General features: G+C 41.2%; 2 protein-coding genes across 5 annotated transcripts; both read right to left on the bottom strand.

Annotated features, from left to right (window-relative positions):
- Positions 1-1,137: 1,137 nt before the first annotated feature.
- On the bottom strand, positions 1,138-14,953 carry LOC148892573 (choline transporter-like protein 2). The gene is made up of 22 exons (XM_089005814.1): positions 14,932-14,953; positions 13,704-13,752; positions 13,551-13,624; positions 10,423-10,507; positions 10,259-10,343; positions 10,069-10,182; positions 9,670-9,724; positions 9,462-9,585; positions 9,141-9,224; positions 8,918-9,030; positions 8,665-8,796; positions 8,484-8,583; positions 6,651-6,743; positions 6,464-6,548; positions 6,127-6,389; positions 5,958-6,052; positions 4,266-4,369; positions 4,112-4,185; positions 3,818-3,888; positions 3,633-3,721; positions 2,041-2,125; positions 1,138-1,883 (listed from the first exon to the last, which is right to left on the bottom strand). The coding sequence occupies exons 1-22, from the start codon at positions 14,951-14,953 to the stop codon at positions 1,492-1,494; spliced, it is 2,388 nt and encodes a 795-aa protein (XP_088861940.1). The 3' UTR covers positions 1,138-1,491.
- Positions 14,954-16,692: 1,739 nt separating this feature from the next.
- On the bottom strand, positions 16,693-19,815 carry syce2 (synaptonemal complex central element protein 2). 4 transcript variants are annotated; one of them, XM_089006585.1, is made up of 5 exons: positions 19,689-19,815; positions 18,382-18,493; positions 18,204-18,256; positions 17,218-17,326; positions 16,693-17,133 (listed from the first exon to the last, which is right to left on the bottom strand). In XM_089006585.1, exons 2-5 carry the CDS (start codon positions 18,466-18,468, stop codon positions 16,924-16,926), a joined length of 459 nt encoding a protein of 152 aa, XP_088862711.1. In that variant the 5' UTR covers positions 18,469-18,493; positions 19,689-19,815; the 3' UTR covers positions 16,693-16,923. The 4 variants fall into 4 exon arrangements, with proteins under 4 accessions (XP_088862711.1, XP_088862712.1, XP_088862710.1 ...); XM_089006586.1 differs by having other exon boundaries at positions 18,394-18,493; XM_089006584.1 differs by lacking the exon at positions 19,689-19,815 and adding an exon at positions 18,681-18,852.
- Between the last annotated feature and the right edge of the window lies 1 nt (position 19,816).

The following is a 19,816-nucleotide window of genomic DNA, read 5'->3' as shown; positions in this document are numbered from 1 at the left end:
TCAAGGCAAATAGGAGGCAGTAAAACACGAAAGGTGGTGTGGATTCTCTTGACAAGAATGAAGCCAAGAACCTTCAACATTTACTGTGGAAAGATCAACTCAAAAGAAAAAGGACATTAAATTCACATGCAAGATTTTGTCGATGAGAAGGTTTCTTCAGCCGTCATCTGTACAAAAGTGAAGGTTTCGGACGTTTCGCCTCCTATCCAAGAGGCTTCGTCAGCGAACTAAAGTCTGACTGGTCGTATCGGCCCCATTTATATATCCCTAATGTCCAGACCTGGTGGCGCCGGACACAGCTATGATAGGTCCCTACTCTCAGGTTGGGGGGGGCGCGGGACCCCCCCCTGTGGCCCCACTGATTGTTCCTACATTCCTGACTAACGATTGGCCTATTACACCCACACCCCCCGGTATCACCTCATCAGCTCCCCAATGTACTGCTCTTTACAATTTTCATTCTTACAATGAAAATTGTAAAGAGCAGTACATTGGGGAGACTCAACAAATTCTCAAAAAAAGACTTTATCAACATCGCAGGGATAATACTAGTGGGCCTCAATCGGCAGTACATTTGCACCTAAAAGCTAGCAACCACTCATTTGACGACAATGAGGTTAAAATCTTAGCGAAAGAACATAGATGGTTTGAAAGGGGGGTAAAAGAGGCGATTCTTATAAAACAACAAAATCCTTCATTAAACCGGTCTGGTGGTGTGAGGTTCAATTTGGATCGTTCATACAATAGCCTGCTCAGGCAAAACAGGTTAGGCAACTTTCGCAATGCTGATGAGGGTCGTTATGCTGATGAGGTGATACCGGGGGGTGTGGGTGTAATAGGCCAATCGTTAGTCAGGAATGTAGGAACAATCAGTGGGGCCACAGGGGGGGGTCCCGCGCCCCCCCCAACCTGAGAGTAGGGACCTATCATAGCTGTGTCCGGCGCCACCAGGTCTGGACATTAGGGATATATAAATGGGGCCGATACGACCAGTCAGACTTTAGTTCGCTGACGAAGCCTCTTGGATAGGAGGCGAAACGTCCGAAACCTTCACTTTTGTACAGATGACGGCTGAAGAAACCTTCTCATCGATGGACCACTCCTGTACGACTGAGAGCTTACACAGACGTAATGCAAGATTTTGGCATATAATTGAAAACAAGTACAACACACTTCCATCGAGATACGCATCAAATTAAAATGTAGGTCGTGTAGTCCGTTAATAGACAACATTCCGTGTTTCAGTGACAGTTGTCAGGCATTTTTTCAACACATTCAAACTCGCGTTGTTCTAAGAACCCGATATTTAAGCGTTACATACACACTGGGGCCTAATGCTTTGAGCGGGAACCTCCAACCGGTTCCCAAATCTTGCTGTACATTTATTTTTAGAGCCACAACACTAATGATTGACGTTCTTTCATTCCCTCTGTAGAGGCAGCATGCTTTCACTTGCGATTATTCTGCTCTCCTCCCGTTCTCATTCGTCACCTAAATCGAAGTTGTCGACGACCTCAAATGCTGCTGCGGCCTCATGACCCCTGCCACCCCTGCTTCCTCTTCTTCCAATGCGCCTTTCTTACCGGCTTGCCCCATGGTCTCCTTCTTTCGGTTCTCGGTCTTGAAGGATCTGGCCTTGCTAGACGTTGATTCATCATAATCCGCTTCGTCTTCCACATACCAGTGAGAGACGTCGGACTGCAGTTTGAGTTCAACCCCGCTTTCGTCCACCGCTTCCTCTTCCCCCGCATCTGCTTGCTTTGAAGAGCCAGCATCGTCTCCATCTCCCTCAGACCTCTTGCCTAAACCGATGAGATTATGCAGCTCGGGGGACATGTAGTAAGGCCTTCCAGGGGTGCCGTCATTTCTTTCTAAGTCCTCACCTTGACAGCGGGTGCAGTTTGGTGAAATGGTTTCAAGGAAAGCAGGGGGTGAAAAATAACAACATGAAAATCAACGAAATTAGCAAAATTTTAGACAAAGAGCAGTTCATAAATAGGAAATAGCACAACAGCGCAAGTGCGAATGAAATATACTCACAGAAGCAGAGGAAGAGTGTGTCAACACACATGGAGTACACACTGAAGAAGCCGTGGGCAACGAAGTAGGATCCAATTATATTTGTCTAATAGAAGGAAGGGAAACAACTTACATCAAACACACAGAAAAAATTACCACTTCCAAGAGTATTCAAAAATGGTTGGTTCTGTACTGCTGTTGGACAGTCTGCGGCTGGATGGATGCATGGCTTGAGGAGCCCGCGATAAGAAAGTAGCGTCAGCGCAGAGCGCCGATACCTATTTGGAACTGTCGCGGCTTGGAATTGAAGGGGATTTATGTGGGACGGGAGATGTGAGACAATATCTTTTCATCAATGGATGCAACAGCTGCGTGTTTGCTTTCAACATTTAGCTTGTCGTAGACGTGCACATTCCACCATGACGTCCCTGAGCCACTGCTGAAAAGGAGGCTTTGTTCCTCTCCTCTTTCATCCAGAACTGCGTCGTGTCACAAAGAGGGTACAGAAAGTGCTGGAGAATGAATAATAATAATAATAATAATAATAATAAAATAATAATAATAATAATAACAATAATAATAATAAAGTAAAGTCTCATTATATCGATATCGGTTATATCGATAGTACCGCTTATTACGATACTATTTCTATGAACGCAAGGAGAAAATTACATGCGCGCAGCGTCGGATATATCGATAGTCCAGGTTATATCGATATTTTTTCGGACTCCCGAGAATATCGATATAACGAGACTTTACTGTACTTGTCATTTATAAGCGCCTTCCAAAACTCTCAAGGACACTTTACAGTCACAGGATATTTGTGTTGTCATGTTATTTATTTATTTATTTATTTATTTTACTTCCGGGTTGAGTGAACCCTGGCGCATGTGTCTGCCGCTGCTCACCCGCAGAAAAATATCCTGTGACCGTAAAGTGTCCTTGAGAGTTTTGAAAGACGCTTATAAATAAAACACATTATTACTCAATTTAAATGGCCATTGAAACTGTCCATCCATCTATTTTCCAGACCGGTTAATCCTCGTTAGGGTCTTGGAGGGATGCTGGAGCCTTTCCCAGCCGTCTTCGGGCACAAGGTGGAGGACACCCTGAATTGGTTGCCAGCCAATCGCAGGGCACACAGAGACAACCAATCATCGGTGCTCGTACTCACACCTAGGGACAATTTGGAGTGTTCAATCAGCCTGCCATGCATGTTTTTTGGAACATGGGTGGAAAACGGAGGACCCAGAGAATACCCATGTGAGCCAGGGGAAAACATGAAAACTCCAGAATTGGTCTTGAACTCACAACCTCTGAACTGTGAAATTAGCGGGCTAACCACTAGACTACCAAGCAGTCGGGAGTGAAACTAGACTACCTGTACTACAAATGTGTTCTAAGAGGCTATTTTTTGACAAAAGTGGGTAGCGGCTCTACAACACAATGAAATCCGGGTCCCAGGGTGACACAATGACAATGCTTGAGTACCACTGTGTTAGATTGTAGCCATCCTCAAAATAATTTCACAAATAAAAATGGCCTCAATTTTTTTTTAAATGGCTCACCATTATTGGCACCCAGTGGCCTCAATTTTTTTTTAAATGGCTCACCATTATTGGCACCCAGTAGTAGTTCAAATTGGGAGGGGAGTACTCAGGAGAACGCATTTTTCCAGTAAAAAAGAAGAACGATATGATTCCTGCACAGAAATAAATGACATTTAAAAAAATTACACAAATTACATTTTGTATAAAATGAAAATACCTTTGTAAGACATATGTGAGAGCAACCTTACCGATAATTCCAACAATAAGCAGTTTCCCAATGAGCAACAGGAAGTCAGTCACTTTGTCCAAGACTGCCACTCTGTGTTGAAAACAACGCAATGCATATAGAGTCAATTGCCTTGATCCAATGTGGGTATTGCTTTGTAGTTTATCCAAATGTTTGCCTACAGTGTGAACGGAGTGACGGTGGTGAGTATATGAAATACGACTACTTGTTTGAACAAATTTTGAACTACTCTTGTTTGGAATGTTTTACTACCTGTGAGAAGCAAAAGCATGTCATAGACTGTAAGATTTCCAACCTGACAATGTTCCTCAACAGAAGCATGAAGGCGTCTTGAGCTGACGTACAGAAACTTTTCCCGTAGATGGCCATCTGGACAGTCATAATATCATCAGACTTTAATTTGTACACAAACACACACTCCAAGGTTATCTTTCCTTGTGGAAACTCACCATTATGTAAGCATTTCTGTTGAGGAACTTGATGCATGTCTCCAGACACCAAAATAAACACTTCATGCAGTGCAGCAAGAATTTAGTGTACTTGTTTCTGGCACCTGGAAGACAAGGTGGAATAACCTAGTAAGCACTTTGTTGGGATTAAGGTATCTATATTCGATGACGTACTCTCACGCACTCACTCGGGCAGACAACTCTGAAAAGTTGTCTGCCCGGCCATAAAATTGCCTGCCCCATTTTTCACAACTTGAAACACAATAAGACAACTAATCGCAAAAAAAAAAAACAACAACAACAAAACAACAACAACAACAACACATTGTTGCAAAGTATAAAGGATTTTTTTAATTAAGGAAGTACCTACCACAAATTCTCCCTTGCTTAATTTATGGTAAATATCCCTTCTGAAGATTTTGCTCTAGTTGTCGTTTGTAGTCGTGGTGCACAATGCAATGTTTGCGTTGCGTTGTCTGCTCAATGCCACGTGGACTCCTCTTTTTAAGCGGCTTTCAAAACTTTCAGGTACACTTTTAAGTCATGGTATAGTCCGAAGCATGAAACAGGCTTCTGATTGGCTGCCGTGCCGAGTATGCATCTCGGCAAATTGCCAAACGAACGTTCGTTTGGCAATTTGCATACACGGCACGGCAGCCAATCAGAAGCCTGTTTCGTGCTTCGGACTGTACCGTAACTGAAAAGTGTACTTGAAAGTTTTGAAAGCCGCTTAGAAAGAGGAGTCCACGTGGCTTGTAGCGGTTTGCTTGTAGCTTTTGCTTTATTGAGCAGAAGCCTGTTTCGTGCTTTGGATTATACCATGACTGTAAACTGTACTTGAAAGTTTTGAAAGGCGCTTAGAAAGAGGAGTCCACGTGGCTTGTAGCAGTTATGTTGTAGCTTTTGCTTTCTTGAATAAAACAAATGTTTGATTTGAAAAAAATCTTTTTTTTGTTGTTTTTTTTTCTTGAAGTTGTCGGACGGGCCCAGACGTTTTGAAAGTTGTCCGCCTGATGTAAAAGTTGTACGCCCCGGGCCTCCGGGCAGACGTTATTTAAAACGCTGCTTATTGTAACAGAAGGTGTACTTCCTGAGGCTGCTCAGGAAGCATGGCCAGCCACAGGAGTGCTACACAGGAGGTGCTGCACAGCTGTCATCAAATCCATCCTATGTTCTTCCATCGCCGTTTGGTTCGGGGACGCCACAAAAATGGACCAAATCCACCTTCAACGGACAGTTAGGATGGCGGAAAAAATCATTGGCACTGTCCTACCCACTCACGAGGACTTGCACACCGCAAAAATCCAAACAAGGGCGCAGAAAATCCTACTGGACCCTCTGCACCCTGCCCACTACCTTTTCCAGCTACTCCCCTCAGACAAGCACTACTGATCCATGCAGACCAAATCCAGCAGACATTTAAACAGCTTCTTCCCCCAAGCCATTAACTCCTTAAACAATAACCCAAATAGAATTTAATAGTGCCTCTTTGCAATTTTTTGATGATGATACTAGTGCAGCATGTTCTACCGGAAACAAATTCTTGTGTGTTCTACATACAGTACTTGGCAATAAATATGATTCTGAAGTACTTTTTTTCCCAATATGGTATGGTTTGCAAGCTGAGAATCATGGCTGCAGTATGTAAAAGTCGTTTAAATAAAGTTCATGCCCATTTGCTTTCAATCTTACCTTGCAGCTTTTGATCAAGGTACTCCAGAAGAACCCTGATGATCTGGACCATCGACAAGATCAATGAGCCAAATGCCACTGAGCCTGTGTGATACCTGACAGGCAAAGAAGATTTGTCACAATTACGAATCCACTGTAAATTACCAACCTCACAATCCGCCATCATCACCTGAGAGCTCGTGCCATAGATGACAAGACAGGGTAGGGCGGCATATCGTCGGGCTTCTTATAGGCCCAGTAATAAGAGGCAAAGGCCCCAGCCAGAGTGACCTGTCCCAAGGCCGTCACAAAGTTGCAACACCAAAAGAACAGGAAGACGTTGTAAAACTGGAACACGATGAGGTATTTGTGGTACAGGGTGTCTCCACCGTAATAGGCAAAATTACACTCCGCTTCGGGGCAGTCTATCAACACATCACCAGCTTCAAAAATCTGCGGATAAACGAGATGTGAACATGTTTCACACTAGAAATATGGAAGATGTGATTAGGAGATCGCTTCATTACCTTGGGATCGCAGATGGCTAAACGGTGTTTACATTCGTCATTGGCAAATACTTTGTACACTTCAGCATTAGATGTAGCAAGATGACTGAATGGCAAAGATATTAAGGTGACAAACGGAACTAGATGGACAAAGTAACCGGAGGGGTGTCTGCATCATCCCTGATTACTATCGGACATGAAAGGATACACCGCAGTGACCGCCCAATAGGCTATCACAAATGCCAGGAGGAGAGCAGTCAGCAATGGGTAGAATAATGATGATGTCACAAATCCAAGAGCCCTGAAAAGATTTTTTGTCAAAGTCCATGATCAACTTAATCATTGTTCTGTTTCCATAGAGCGCAAGAGAGCAAGCTGAATAGAAAAAGCAACGAGGCAGAATGACAACCTGTGGCCAGGTCTTTTTTTTTTTCAAAGAATACCTTTCAATGCTTAATAATTGGTTTGTTAACATAACGCAAGATGAGTTGATTGATGACAGTTTTCCTTTTTGACAAAGTCTTTAGACAAGAACCAAAAATTACTGCGCGAAAGGCCACAGCTGGAATCGGCGACTAGTTAATCTGAAAGCCATTTAAAGGACAACCAAAGCCTTCGGACAAATTGTGTCCATAATTTGTAAAATCACTTCAAATGACTTCTACTGAGCGTATTTTAAAAAAGATTCCACGGCATATAGCTATATTTTACGTTTTAAGACTCGCGCTGTATATTCAGGAAGCCTTGCTTTCCAGTTGATGACGATGCTTGACATGACGTCACGTCTGGAACCGAGAAAGCGACACACAATGCATTTTGGGTACTTTGTTTGGTCTGAAAAAATCGTGTTGATGGCGAAATTAGAAGGAAAACACATAAATAATGCGATGGTGAATTGTTGTGTGTTGCACCAAGACTACTATTTGATATTCGCTGACACAAATTCCCAGCAGACAAATCAGCCCATTTACAACGGAGCTTGGGCGCCATCTTGTGCATTTTCTGGGACGCTACATTGGAGTCCTGACGCCTCAAAATGAGGGGGAAGGATTTCTTTAATCGATTGCAAACATTTATGCTTTCCTGTTCAGAACTATTTGAATCATATTCATAACTGGATGAGTAACAAGAAAGCATCTTCCCCGAATCTGAAGCCATTGTTTTGATTATAGAGCAAGGCGAAGACGTCCTAGCGTGACGTCACGAACAAGGGGGAGGGACCTTCTGAAACTCGCAATTTTCGGGGTCATTTTGAAGTAGTTTTGGGACACTTTAACTCATTTTTATTGCTGTTTTGCATTTGACTAAAATATCAGCCTGCGTGTTTTGGGTATTTTAGATGCGATAAAACGTTTTTCTGATGTCAGTTAGGAAACAAAACAATGGTGTCGGTTGTCCTTTAAAACTAATGCAACAGTCAGTCCAAATGGGAAATATCACAACGTGTGTTGACTACACCAGTGTTGCTTTAATTGGACAGAAGAAAGGGCACCTCCTCTTCCAACAGAAAAAAAAACAAGTTTGAACATCCTTCATCAAGCCGCTGAGCGATGGTTATGTTAGTTGTTAAATGTTGACTTTGATTGACACTTGAACAGCTGTCAACATTTCAGTCAACTCAACTTCCAAGCCTGCTCCATTTTAGTTTTTGTCTCCGTCCAGTTGGGTGAAAGAAGCCGGCCGGCTGTGCTGTGTACTTCATGGTCCAACAGATCGCAATGATATTGTCACAATACATATTTGTTTCTATATTTTTTCTAATTTTATTTGGCGTAGTGTCTGCTTGTTCTGCACATACACGTGACATATGACCTAGCACGTGTGTTCTCCATGGCTGTGGGGATCGCCAAAAGTTCATTCCGGCCAAGCAAAGTTTTAGCTTTAACCGCCCTCGGTAATAATGGTGAGGAACTAAGAATGACGAAACGGATGGAAATAACAGACCGACAAAAGATGAAGTGACCTGGCCACTGGGGAATGACGGGCCGGAAACCTTTCTTGACACATGTACTCACACATGTAAGGCTGAAAGGAGGCTGACCTGCTGGACTCTTTGATGAGGCAAACGGCGATTGCGATCCTCTTCCTAAGGAAGATGAGAGTCACAATGACGAGGAACTCCAAAACGGTGAGGGTGATCGCTGCAAAAGCGCAAGGAATTAAAACACTCTTCAATGCGCTGGCTGGGTGACTGAGTAAAAGTGGCGCATTGTGGAGCGTACTGAATATGAACCAAGTTTGTCTGATCTCAAGGTAGATCATGGGGTCGGGCTGTATTCCCAGGTCACGGATGGTCACATCTGCGGAAGGATCCTCAATCAGACTTTGATACCTGAGGTAGCAATGTAGTGCACCTAAAAACACACCCAATGTTTAGTTTCTGATATTCACTGCGCCATATAAAGAAATACTATGGTAACTGAGGCATAAATGTTGTTTGGTGTTACATTCTTAAGAGGCAAAAAGGTGATTTACCGTAGGCTACGACGACAATGACCATGGCAATCATGATCCAGACCAAAATGCCTGCCAGGAAGCGTAGCAGAACTATGAAGAACCAGCTGCAAACTGTCGCGACCGACAGAGCTCTTGAGATGGCAGATATCAAAGTGCACAAATTTGAGGGTTACACTAAGCTATATTTGCATTTACAAATGTAGCCGGAGAGGCTTTTCTTTTTTCATTCACATGTCCTTACATCACTATGTAGTGCCAGGACTGAGTGTAATCCTCAAAGATTTTCATGGCCAATTGGCGAGTTTCAAGAAGCATGTTGGAGTTCCTGTAACGCAAGCACAAGAATCGAAGAAATGTCATGACATGAAAACCGCTTACAAAATGGGACATTAGCATTCATAGCTTGGTCTGGTGATCACAGAATGCCACGCAGAACGCCTGTTCGCAGCAACATAAATACTGTACATTATAATGTGATACCTTTAAAACCTTGATCAATTCTATTAGCCACGTGATTAATATTCCCACATTGTGTGTGACTATTACTGTGAAAAAGACTCACTTGGTTGCAGTGTATACTTCAGCGCCAGTAACTGTTTTACCATCCATTTCAACCGATTCTTGACCATCAATGACAATCTCGCCATTCGCTAACTTTGACATGGTAGGAATGCAGCGACGTGCGACTACAAAAAGAGCAGATCACACTTGTAACATGCAATATCATAGTGTTGTTCATGTATGTAAGATGAGACATGCATGACACTCACAGACTTTGCTGGCCAAGATAATGGAAGGGCAATAACGGAGTTTGTCATTGACAGTCTGGATATTAAGAAAAACGTGAGTTAAGTTTGATACAATAGTTAATACAAAGTACATATCATGTTTCTTTTGAAGTACAAATATCCGAACCTGCCTGTACTGAAAAAGCCATATCATAGCAACTACACACAACAAATCACACATGGGCACTCATACACAAACAGCGCATCTCCACATTTAACACATATATTTGTACTTATAATTGTGCTTATTCTCAGATCATGCATGCACACAAATCATCCAACTTTGAGGATTTTCTTTCAACAAAATAAATCCACAAAATAAAGACATTTATATAAACAATAAAACGGCTGTGTGATAAAGTGTGTGCAAATTATTTATACCTTGGCCGTTTCTACACCCGGCTTGCAAAACTTTGTGTAATAGTCACGATCTTCTGCATTATTTTGGGCTTTGGCCAACGTGAGGGATCTGTCCGGACAGCTTTCTACACAAATCTGGAACAGGAGATGAAAAAAGCAGATTGAAAACCAAAGTGAGTCTTTAGAAATAGTCATTTGTCTTGTCGGTAACCTGCGTTGTGGGACACTGGAGCTCAACCAACACCACAGGATTGCCACACTTCAGGATATTGAAGTAAAAGAGCAGATGCTTGTCCCTTTATGATATATAGGGAAGAGCAACATGAATTATTGACTCCACCATTACATTCCGCTATGACCTGTCCAATGACTCACTCCTGCTCTGTTCCTTTCTTCCCACAGAAGTTCCCTCTGCTGTCAGTAGGATAAAGGATTTTCCGGGGGTCACCCTGGGACCAGGCTTAAAGGAAAGACAAATAAAATCGAAACAGAATCAAAACAAATTAGGACATACAAAAACAAACCATGGTTTATCCATTCCGAAACATGTGACTCACTCTCGACCAGCCACATTTGTAACACTTAAAGGACAACCGACGTCTCCGGACAAGTTGTGTCCATAATTTGTAAAATGGCTTCAGCGCCAGTAACTGTTTTACCATCCATTTCAACCGATTCTTGACCATCAATGACAATCTCGCCACTCGCTAACTTTGACATGGTAGGAATGCAGCGACGTGCGACTACAAAAAGAGCAGATCACACTTGTAACATGCAATATCACAGTGTTGTTCATGTATGTAAGATGAGACATGCATAACACTCACAGACTTTGCTGGCCAAGATAATGGAAGGGCAATAATGGAGTTTGTCATTGACAGTCTGGATATTAAGAAAAACGTGAGTTAAGTTTGATACAATAGTTAATACAAAGTACATATCATGTTTCTTTTGAAGTACAAATATCCGAACCTGCCTGTACTGAAAAAGCCATATCATAGCAACTACACACAACAAATCACACATGGGCACTCATACACAAACAGCGCATCTCCACATTTAACACATAAATATATTTTGTACTTATAATTGTCTCCGGACAAGTTGTGTCCATAATTTGTAAAATGGCTTCAGCGCCAGTAACTGTTTTACCATCCATTTCAACCGATTCTTGACCATCAATGACAATCTCGCCACTCGCTAACTTTGACATGGTAGGAATGCAGCGACGTGCGACTACAAAAAGAGCAGAAGTTGTGTCCATAATTTGTAAAATGGCTTCAAATGTCTTCTACTGTGCGTATTTTAATTTTTTAAGACTCACTCTGAATATTCAGGAAGTCTTGTTTTTGAATTGGTGACGAGTTTGTACGTGACGTCATGAAAGGACCGCCCCCTGACTGAAAAAAGACACATTGTAGCATTCCTTCCATCACGTCAATGTATTTTGCTGTACATGTTTGGTCTGAGAACCGTCTTGCACCCAAAAGCCACCAGAAGAGGGCATCCTAGCTCCATGTAAGGAATTTATCAGCCTGTGGAAGCGGAGGTGGCCACTGGAGGTCGCCATTTTGTGCCTCTTTTTGGGTGAGAGATTTTCCCCCAATGTTGCCTCAAAATGGCACATATAATTCTTTAATCGATTGCAAACATGTATGCTTTCCTCTTCAGAACTATTTGAATCATATTCATAACTGGATGTGTAACAAGAAAGAATATTCTCCGAATCTGAAGCCATTGCTTGGATTCTCCCGCAATTCAAGACGCCTTGGCGTGACGTCACGAACTGGGGGCGGGACTTTCTGAAAATGCCCAATTCGCAGCTCAATTTTTTGCAGATTTTGGACACTTGAAGTCATTTTTATTGGTGTTTTGCATTTGAATAAACATATCAGCCTGCATGTTTTGGGTATTTTAGATGCTATAAAACGTTTTTCTGATGTCAGTCAAAAAACAAAAAAGTGATGTCGGTTGCCCTTTAAGAATGTCGGAAGATTCCAACCCAAACCAAGTGGTAGTCGTAGAAAATACCTCGCTCGTTTGTGAAAAACAGAGATTGATTAAATATGTTTATTTTAGGGTTGGGCGGCTTGATGATCCAGTGGTGAGAACATCCACCTCACAGTGCAGAGGTACCGGGTTCAATTCCTACACTGGCTTTCCTGTGTGGAGTTTGCAGCTACTCCCCAGGCCTGTGTAGGTTTTCTCCGGGTACTACGGTTTCCTTCTACGTCCCAAAAAAACATGCATGACGGGCTGATTGAACTGTCCAAATTGTCTAAAGGTTGTTCATTTGCGTGTGCCCTGCGGTTGGTTGGCAACCTGTTCAGGGTGTCCCCCGCCCACTTCCCGAAGACAGGTGGGATAGATTCCAGCACCATCTGCAATCCTTGTGAGGATAAAGCGTTTCAAATAAATGGATGACTGGATTATAGGGCTCGAGTTGATATCCCACCAGAGCCCGATCACTGCCAATTCCCATGTTACGTCTCCTCAAACCCCCAGCCCCCAAAAATGGATCAAGACAGTGACTTGCTGTCTTGACTAATTAAGGTTTTTTGTGTGTTTTTTGAATATGGATTGTGAATATTATACCTTTAAAAGACAACCGACACCGTTTTTTGTTTCATAACTGACATCAGAAAAACGTTTACTAGCATCTAAAATACCCAAAACACGAAGGCTGATATTTTTAGTCAAATGAAAAACACAAATAAAAATGGCTTAAAATGTCCCAAAACTACTTCAAAATGACCTCAGAAAGTTTCAGTTTCAGAAGGTCCCGCCCCCTTGTTCGTGACGTCACGCCAAGACGTCTTGCCTTGCTTGAGTCAAAACAATGGCTTCAGATACGGAGAAGATGCTTTCTTGTTATTCATCCAGTTATGAATATGATTCAAATAGTTCTGAAGAGGAAAGCATAAATGTTTGCAATCGATTAAAAAAGTCCTTTCGTGTCATTTTGAGGCGTCTGGACTGAAATGTAAAAAAAATGCACAAGATGGCGCCCAAGCTCTGTTGGAAATGGGCTGATTTGTCTGCTGGGAATTTGTGTCAGCTAGTATCAAATAGTAGTCTTGGTCCAACACACAACAATTCACCATCGCGTTATTTATGTGTTTTCCTTCTAATTTCGCCATCAACATGGAACAACGCGAAGTTTTCAGACCAAACAAAGTACCCAAAATGCATTGTGTGTCGCTTTCTCGGTCAGGGGCGTTCCAGACGTGACGTCACTTAGGGGATCGTCATCAACTCGAAAACAAGACTTCCTGAATATTCAGAGCGAGTCTTAAAATGTAAAATATCTTTGTAAAATACGCTCAGTAGAAGTCATTTGAAGTGATTTTACACATTATGGACCCAACTTGTCCGGAGGTGTCGGTTGTCCTTTAATTAAATTGAAACACAGCAAAAAGAGCCATATTGGAAGATGAAAAATACGGAACTATAGTATACATCCAAATCCATGTATCAATCCATGAACGGCTTGTTGATCTTACAAAGAATTCCCACACCCAAGTAGCCAACCAGGGCAAGAAGGAAGAGCAAACAGCATATCATATCCGTGCATCCCCTGAGAACAAAGAGAGTATGGTTGATCATCAGTTCTTTGGGGATAAAGATACTGAACCACTGATTGAAAGTGATCATACCTGTTATGAAGGGGCCCCTTGAAGTTTGGGTCAAACTTCCTGACCTCTCCTGAAATTGGGGGGGAAGCAAAATGTTCATCAGGATCTCTCTTACATTGGAAATCAAGATTGTTGAGTTTACTCTTCATACGTGTAGCCGTTGTAAAATTGTAAAACTGTTTTGTGGTCAGATGGGCTCATTTGGAAAAGATACAATTGCATGATGACGAATTATGTGATTTTTAAATTGGTCCTTTCAACACCATCTGGATGAAGAATCCTAGTGTGGATGCTGTGCATGCATATATTTGGCAAAAAAATGGGGTAGATGTTGATTGATTTTGGCCATCTGAAGAGACTTAACTGCCATTAAAATTATGTAAAGGACTTCACTGACCAGCACTGTTTTGCAAAGTATCTACATCAAAGACTGGATTCACATCAGTGATCTAATTTGCATGTACACAAATAACTTCTGTGAAAATTAACACTCACCTGCTGTCACTGCACCGATTGTGTGTGTTTGCATATGTATTGACAATATCCAAAACAAAAAAAAAGAATGTTCCTAAAAATAGCTCCCGAGGGAGTCCATGTGCAGATTGCGCCCAACGCCATTATAACATCTTCACCAAAGCACCGGGGAGAAAAAAACAAAACATAAATTACATTTATAAGCGCCTTCCAAAACTCTCAAGGACACTTTACAGTCACAGGATAAGTTTTTCTGTGGGTGAGCAGTTGCAGCCAGACGCACCAGCGTTCACTCTACCCGAAAGTAACACACACATAATATACAGTAAAGTCTCGTTATATCGATATTCAAGGGAGTCCGAAAAAATATCGATATAACCGGGACTATCGATATATCCGACCCTGTTTGCATGTAATTTTCTCCGTGTGTGCATAGAAATAGTATCGATATAACCGGGACTATCGATATATCCGATATCGATATAACGAGACTTTACTGTAATAATAATCATAATATGATAATATGATGATCAGATATGGATGTCAGGAAGGACACAAAGCTGATTGATTGTGAACTCCGTTTTCCCGAATAAACTCATTTCAGTGTGTACCACGTAGCATAATTAACCTCAATTACATATTTGCACAGAAAAAGGGTCTCAAGGTGCTTAAATGTCCGGTGTGGTCTCACATCAATGGGTGTTGTCTGCCATCAGACTCAAATCTTGTCATTTACAACATTCAGCACTCAAAAATCAAGCAAATGCAGTTATACCTCGTTTTTTGAACTGTAACATGATGCCGTTAGTTCTCTGTCACTTGATGACTGTCACACGTCCGTTCTTCTCGTATCCTGTTGGGCAGTTATTTCTGGGTAATTCCTGTTTGGGATCTCGCAGACTTTTCACATCCCAATGTGTGTTGAAGCAGGAATGTCTTAGTTGTTCCATGAGTGAAATGGAGACCTTTATTAGGTCATGCGATGTTTAAATGATCACAAAGCCAAGAAGTTTCTTCAAGACGTGTCGTCATTTCTTGTCATCTCAACAATGATGACCATTTGCGTTCATCATATAGGTGTGATGACGATAGTTGATGATGAATGTGATCATTTTACACTCAACCCTTAAAGGACAACCGACACCATTTTTTGTTTCCTAACTGACATCAGAAAAACGTTTTATAGCATCTAAAATACCCAAAACATGCAGGCTGATATGTTTAGTCAAATGCAAAACACCAATAAAAATGACTTAAAGTGTCCAAAATCTGCAAAAAATTGAGCTGCGAATTGGGCATTTTCAGAAAGTCCCGCCCCCAGTTCGTGACGTCACGAATTGCTGGAGAATCCAAGCAATGGCTTCAGATTCGGAGAATATGCTTTCTTGTTACACATCCAGTTATGAATATGATTCAAATAGTTCTGAAGAGGAAAGCATAAATGTTTGCAATCGATTAAAGGAGTCCTCCCGTATCAATGACAACAATGTAGTGTCCCAGAAAATGCAAAAGATGGCGCCCAAGCTCCGTTGGAAATGGGCTGATTTGTCTGCTGGGAATTTGTGTCAGCGAGTATCAAATAGTAGTCTTGGTGCTACACACAACGATTCACCATCGCGTTATTTATGTGTTTTCCTTCTAATTGTATCACTTACATTTGCATATGCCCTCAATAAATAGCTTGGCAGAGGGCTGTAGAATTTTGGCGTCGGTCTTGAACGTTTGCGTCCCCTGCCGGCAGTAAAAGACAATCTTCCTGTGTTCGAGCCTTTGTCCACAGTGTCCGATCGAATATCTCTGACACAATGACAAGGAGCAGAAATGATACAAAAGTAACAAAAAAGAAGTTTCCAACGACAGTGTAGTGTCTGTTTTTTTTCTTTAATAATAATGATCACACCCTAAAAAATGACGTTCAGACACAACCCCAGGCTTCAAAAATAGTCAAAGCTCTCTCTTTCTACTGCACTTATTTTCTAGATGTTCTTTTCCTTCATAAAAAGTGTTGACTCTATATGCATTGTGTTGAAGATTTCCACTTATTCAAATGGCATTTTCACAACAGCTATGACTGCACTTCAATGATTTACAGATTTACAGTTGAAAAGTGAAGTTTTCAGAGGAAGAATGAGAATACATACAAGGTATTTTTGGCTACATAAACTAGAGAGTGGCTTTTATGGCCATCTTTGAAAGTGCTTTGGTTTGTGGATAATATTACAAATAATGTACAGGGTGTTCAAAAAGCGACTATTTTTCTGATGAGAAACATGCCCCCGGTACTATAAACTACTCTACGCAATGGAGCAGCATACTGCAATTTGCAAAACCTCATGCTGGGCAACAATATCGCAACTGAGAGTCACGTGAAATGGCTTCAATTAACTGCAAAGCCAAAAATTTCAAAAGTTGATGGCCATACATGTTACCTCAATGGACAAAAAGGATGCTTGTACAAAAATAATGTCACACTGAAAAGCTGATTTGTATTTTGTTTTGTTTTAATACAACTGTAAATAATGCAAAACGAGGGTGGTTGAGATGTTCCATATGAAAACCATGAAAACACAATGCCAATGTTATTGTTTGAACTCAGCTGGACTGCTTATACAATACTTGTAAGGAAATAGAAACTACAAATCAGGCAAACAAGCTTTGGGTGCTCTTTGATTTAAAGACTGAAATCTGAACTGCTGTTCCTAGTCTATGAACTGATAACTTCTGAGAAGTGGAGGAAATAACTTGATTTTGTGCACTTGAATGCAATTTAATCTGCCACGGGTTCTGCTGTGCCACTGACGGCGAGGCCATCTCGAAGGCTGGACAGCACTTGACTGGCTTCCAAGAGCTCCGTGTGGAGCTTGGTGCATATCTCAAGCACATTGGTCAACTCTAGCAGCTTCACATGCATCTCACCGCTGTTCTCTTCATAGACCTTGTACAAATCCTGCTTCATTTGCTGGCACACCTTCGTCACCTTTGGCAGGCCACCAGGGGCGGGGCTCGCATTAGGTTTGGAAGTCAACTACTGTGGACATGATTTTTATTTTAAAAAAACTACCTTGTCTACAAGACTCTGCTGAAAGCTTTCTATTTCTTTTTGGTCACTGATGCGGCGGTCGTGAATCTTCTCGACCAGCTCCTGCACTCTTCTGCCGATGTCATTGGAGCTGCAACAACAACACCAATCAGAGAGGCAACTCAGTGTCTTTCAATGAGGTTAAGTACACAGAAGATGTTTTTTTTCGTAGGTGGGAGCATATCCGCTTTTGTTTATCCATTGTTTTTTACGTATGATTCCACAAATCAAAACTCACAACTTTAAAAATGCAGCTCTAAAAACAGCATTCCAGACAGTGTCCTTATTTTGTTGATGTTCCGTAAATGTACGACCAGTTAAAGGTTTTCCCTTAGTTCTACTGAAATTCATTTAGTCTAGTGTGTAAATATACTCAGATGGAAGGAAGAACAAAACAAACAATTTAAATTACAAAGTTGCTTAAATTGTGGTATCAATATTAAAGCCAACGGTAAAGTGAAATAAAGCGGAACACAACTGGAATTTTATTGACAAATGTGAATCTACTCCCCACAAATTCCTTCTCTATTCTGTCCTAGCTATTCAAATGACTGGAAGAGCTTGACTTTGCTCAAATTAACTATCATGCAAAATAAACTAGAATGGAATCTGATGCATAAATATGAATATAATAAAGATAAAGCCAATCCAATAAATATTCAAGATGGGTCCTTATCCACAATCACTTATCTAAATATATGATATGCTTCACATTTAATCTTCCTGTCATACTGTCTATATTTCACCAACAATTCCTGGCTACACAGAGGACACTATATAAAAGATAGCTAACACCATAACAGCACTACAAAATGGTGTCCTCGCTAAAAATAAGGCAACATCCAGTGGCTGTGGATGAAATTCTTAACATGGGTATTTTTACTGGCCTTCAATCCAATCAAATAATTGGGCACTAGGGAATGAGTGAACGATTCCTAACCAAGAGTGGAGATGAAAGGTGCATGTACCTGGAAGTCTCATCAATGTCATCCCTGCTCATGTTGGCCTCTGGGTTTTCGATCTGTAGGTTGATCAGGGACAGTGCCAGTGACGAAAATATGAAAATAGCAACACTGTCTAGAATCCAACTAAAACATGGCCACCGAAAATTACTACTCATACTTGAATAACAATGGAAAATGTAACCTGATATTCTACCATTCCCAGGTCCTCGTCGCGTTCTTTGTTCTGGTTGGAAAGGGAGGTGGGTGCTTCTTCAAAGAAAAAGTCCATTCTGGTTCCTCAGACTTAAGTGCTCCTTTGTTGGTCAGACATAGTATACAATAATGCTTCAAGAATCTTGGATGCTATATGCTATATAGCTCAAGCTTTACTTTCAAACGGCTACTCTTGAAAGAACAAGTTGTATGCGGAAACATACAACAATTAATCCATAAAGGGATTACATACATTAAAGATTATAAACGTAAAATGTTAATACTTACGTGTTTATAATGCCACTGAATCAAAAAGTATAACTACGTGCTTGCTTCGAATGGACGACTGCACATATCAGTTGTTTCTGCTGCTTTCGTCGAAGCACATGGGGCCCACGTTGAGAAAATATATCAATACACGGAAATATTTTTTGATATTTCTAATCCTAACACAAGGCTGTGGGTGTTCATGGTCCCAATGTGCAATTTATATATGAATCCAGAAATATAAATACATCCGCTTCAGGGAACTACATAAATTGATTAATTAAGAAATAAACGCGTATTAATCAGTAATTGTGTTTGATAATGCATCACATCTTGAATCATTCTTTCACTTTTGCTTTGATTTAAGAAAGCGATAATCTGAATACCCATTTTCCAACGTATTACGGACCAAACCGGTAACCGAATAACAATTTATTTTCTGCACTGACAATTTGAAAAAATGTCCTATTTTATTTCGATAACATGGTGGACATTAAAACATGTTTGCTGATTTGTTTATTTTTGATTGATCGGTTGATTTCACATTCAACAGATTAATCGATTAAAAATTCTTCGTACAACAGGGGTGACACTGCAGTCTCGTCTCCCCGTCCAACTTTTTGCTTTGCACCTTAATACATCACAATTGCACTAATTAGCCTGTAGATGGCAATGCTTGTCACAGATTGTACGTGAAAGACGAAACTGGAAGTGAGCGTGATTGTAGTTCGTTTCTAAATGTGCCCTGTAATTGATTGGCGACCAGTTCCTTGCTGATGTAAATCGATCGCCTTTTTAATCGTTTTGCAACCATTCCAACCGCAATACTACATTGTTTAAAGTTTAAAAAGTCTAACATTTACATTTTATTCACAATGACATCCATTTGAATCAAATCAATTTTGAATTCAATCACGGATTTTGCTGTTCTGTGGGGTGGGCGCAGCGGTAGTCGACGGGACAACACGTCCTCTTCCGTTCTGAAACCATGTCAAAAAACACAAATAATGAATGTGATTATTTTCTTACTGTGGTGGACAAAGTGGGCTAATCTGTGTAGTCTGGGATGTAACGGCAGAGGGGTTGCAAATAGGCAAACTAATCCCGTTTTTCCTCTCAATCTCGTTCACTGTGCGTGCCCGTGCCTGTATGCGAGT

Source organism: Hippocampus bargibanti, linkage group LG10 (assembly GCF_051943395.1).
Source record: "Hippocampus bargibanti isolate YZ-2025 linkage group LG10, ASM5194339v1, whole genome shotgun sequence".
NCBI classification, from domain to species: Eukaryota; Metazoa; Chordata; class Actinopteri; order Syngnathiformes; family Syngnathidae; genus Hippocampus; species Hippocampus bargibanti.
This window is presented reverse-complemented; position numbering and strand designations above follow the sequence as displayed.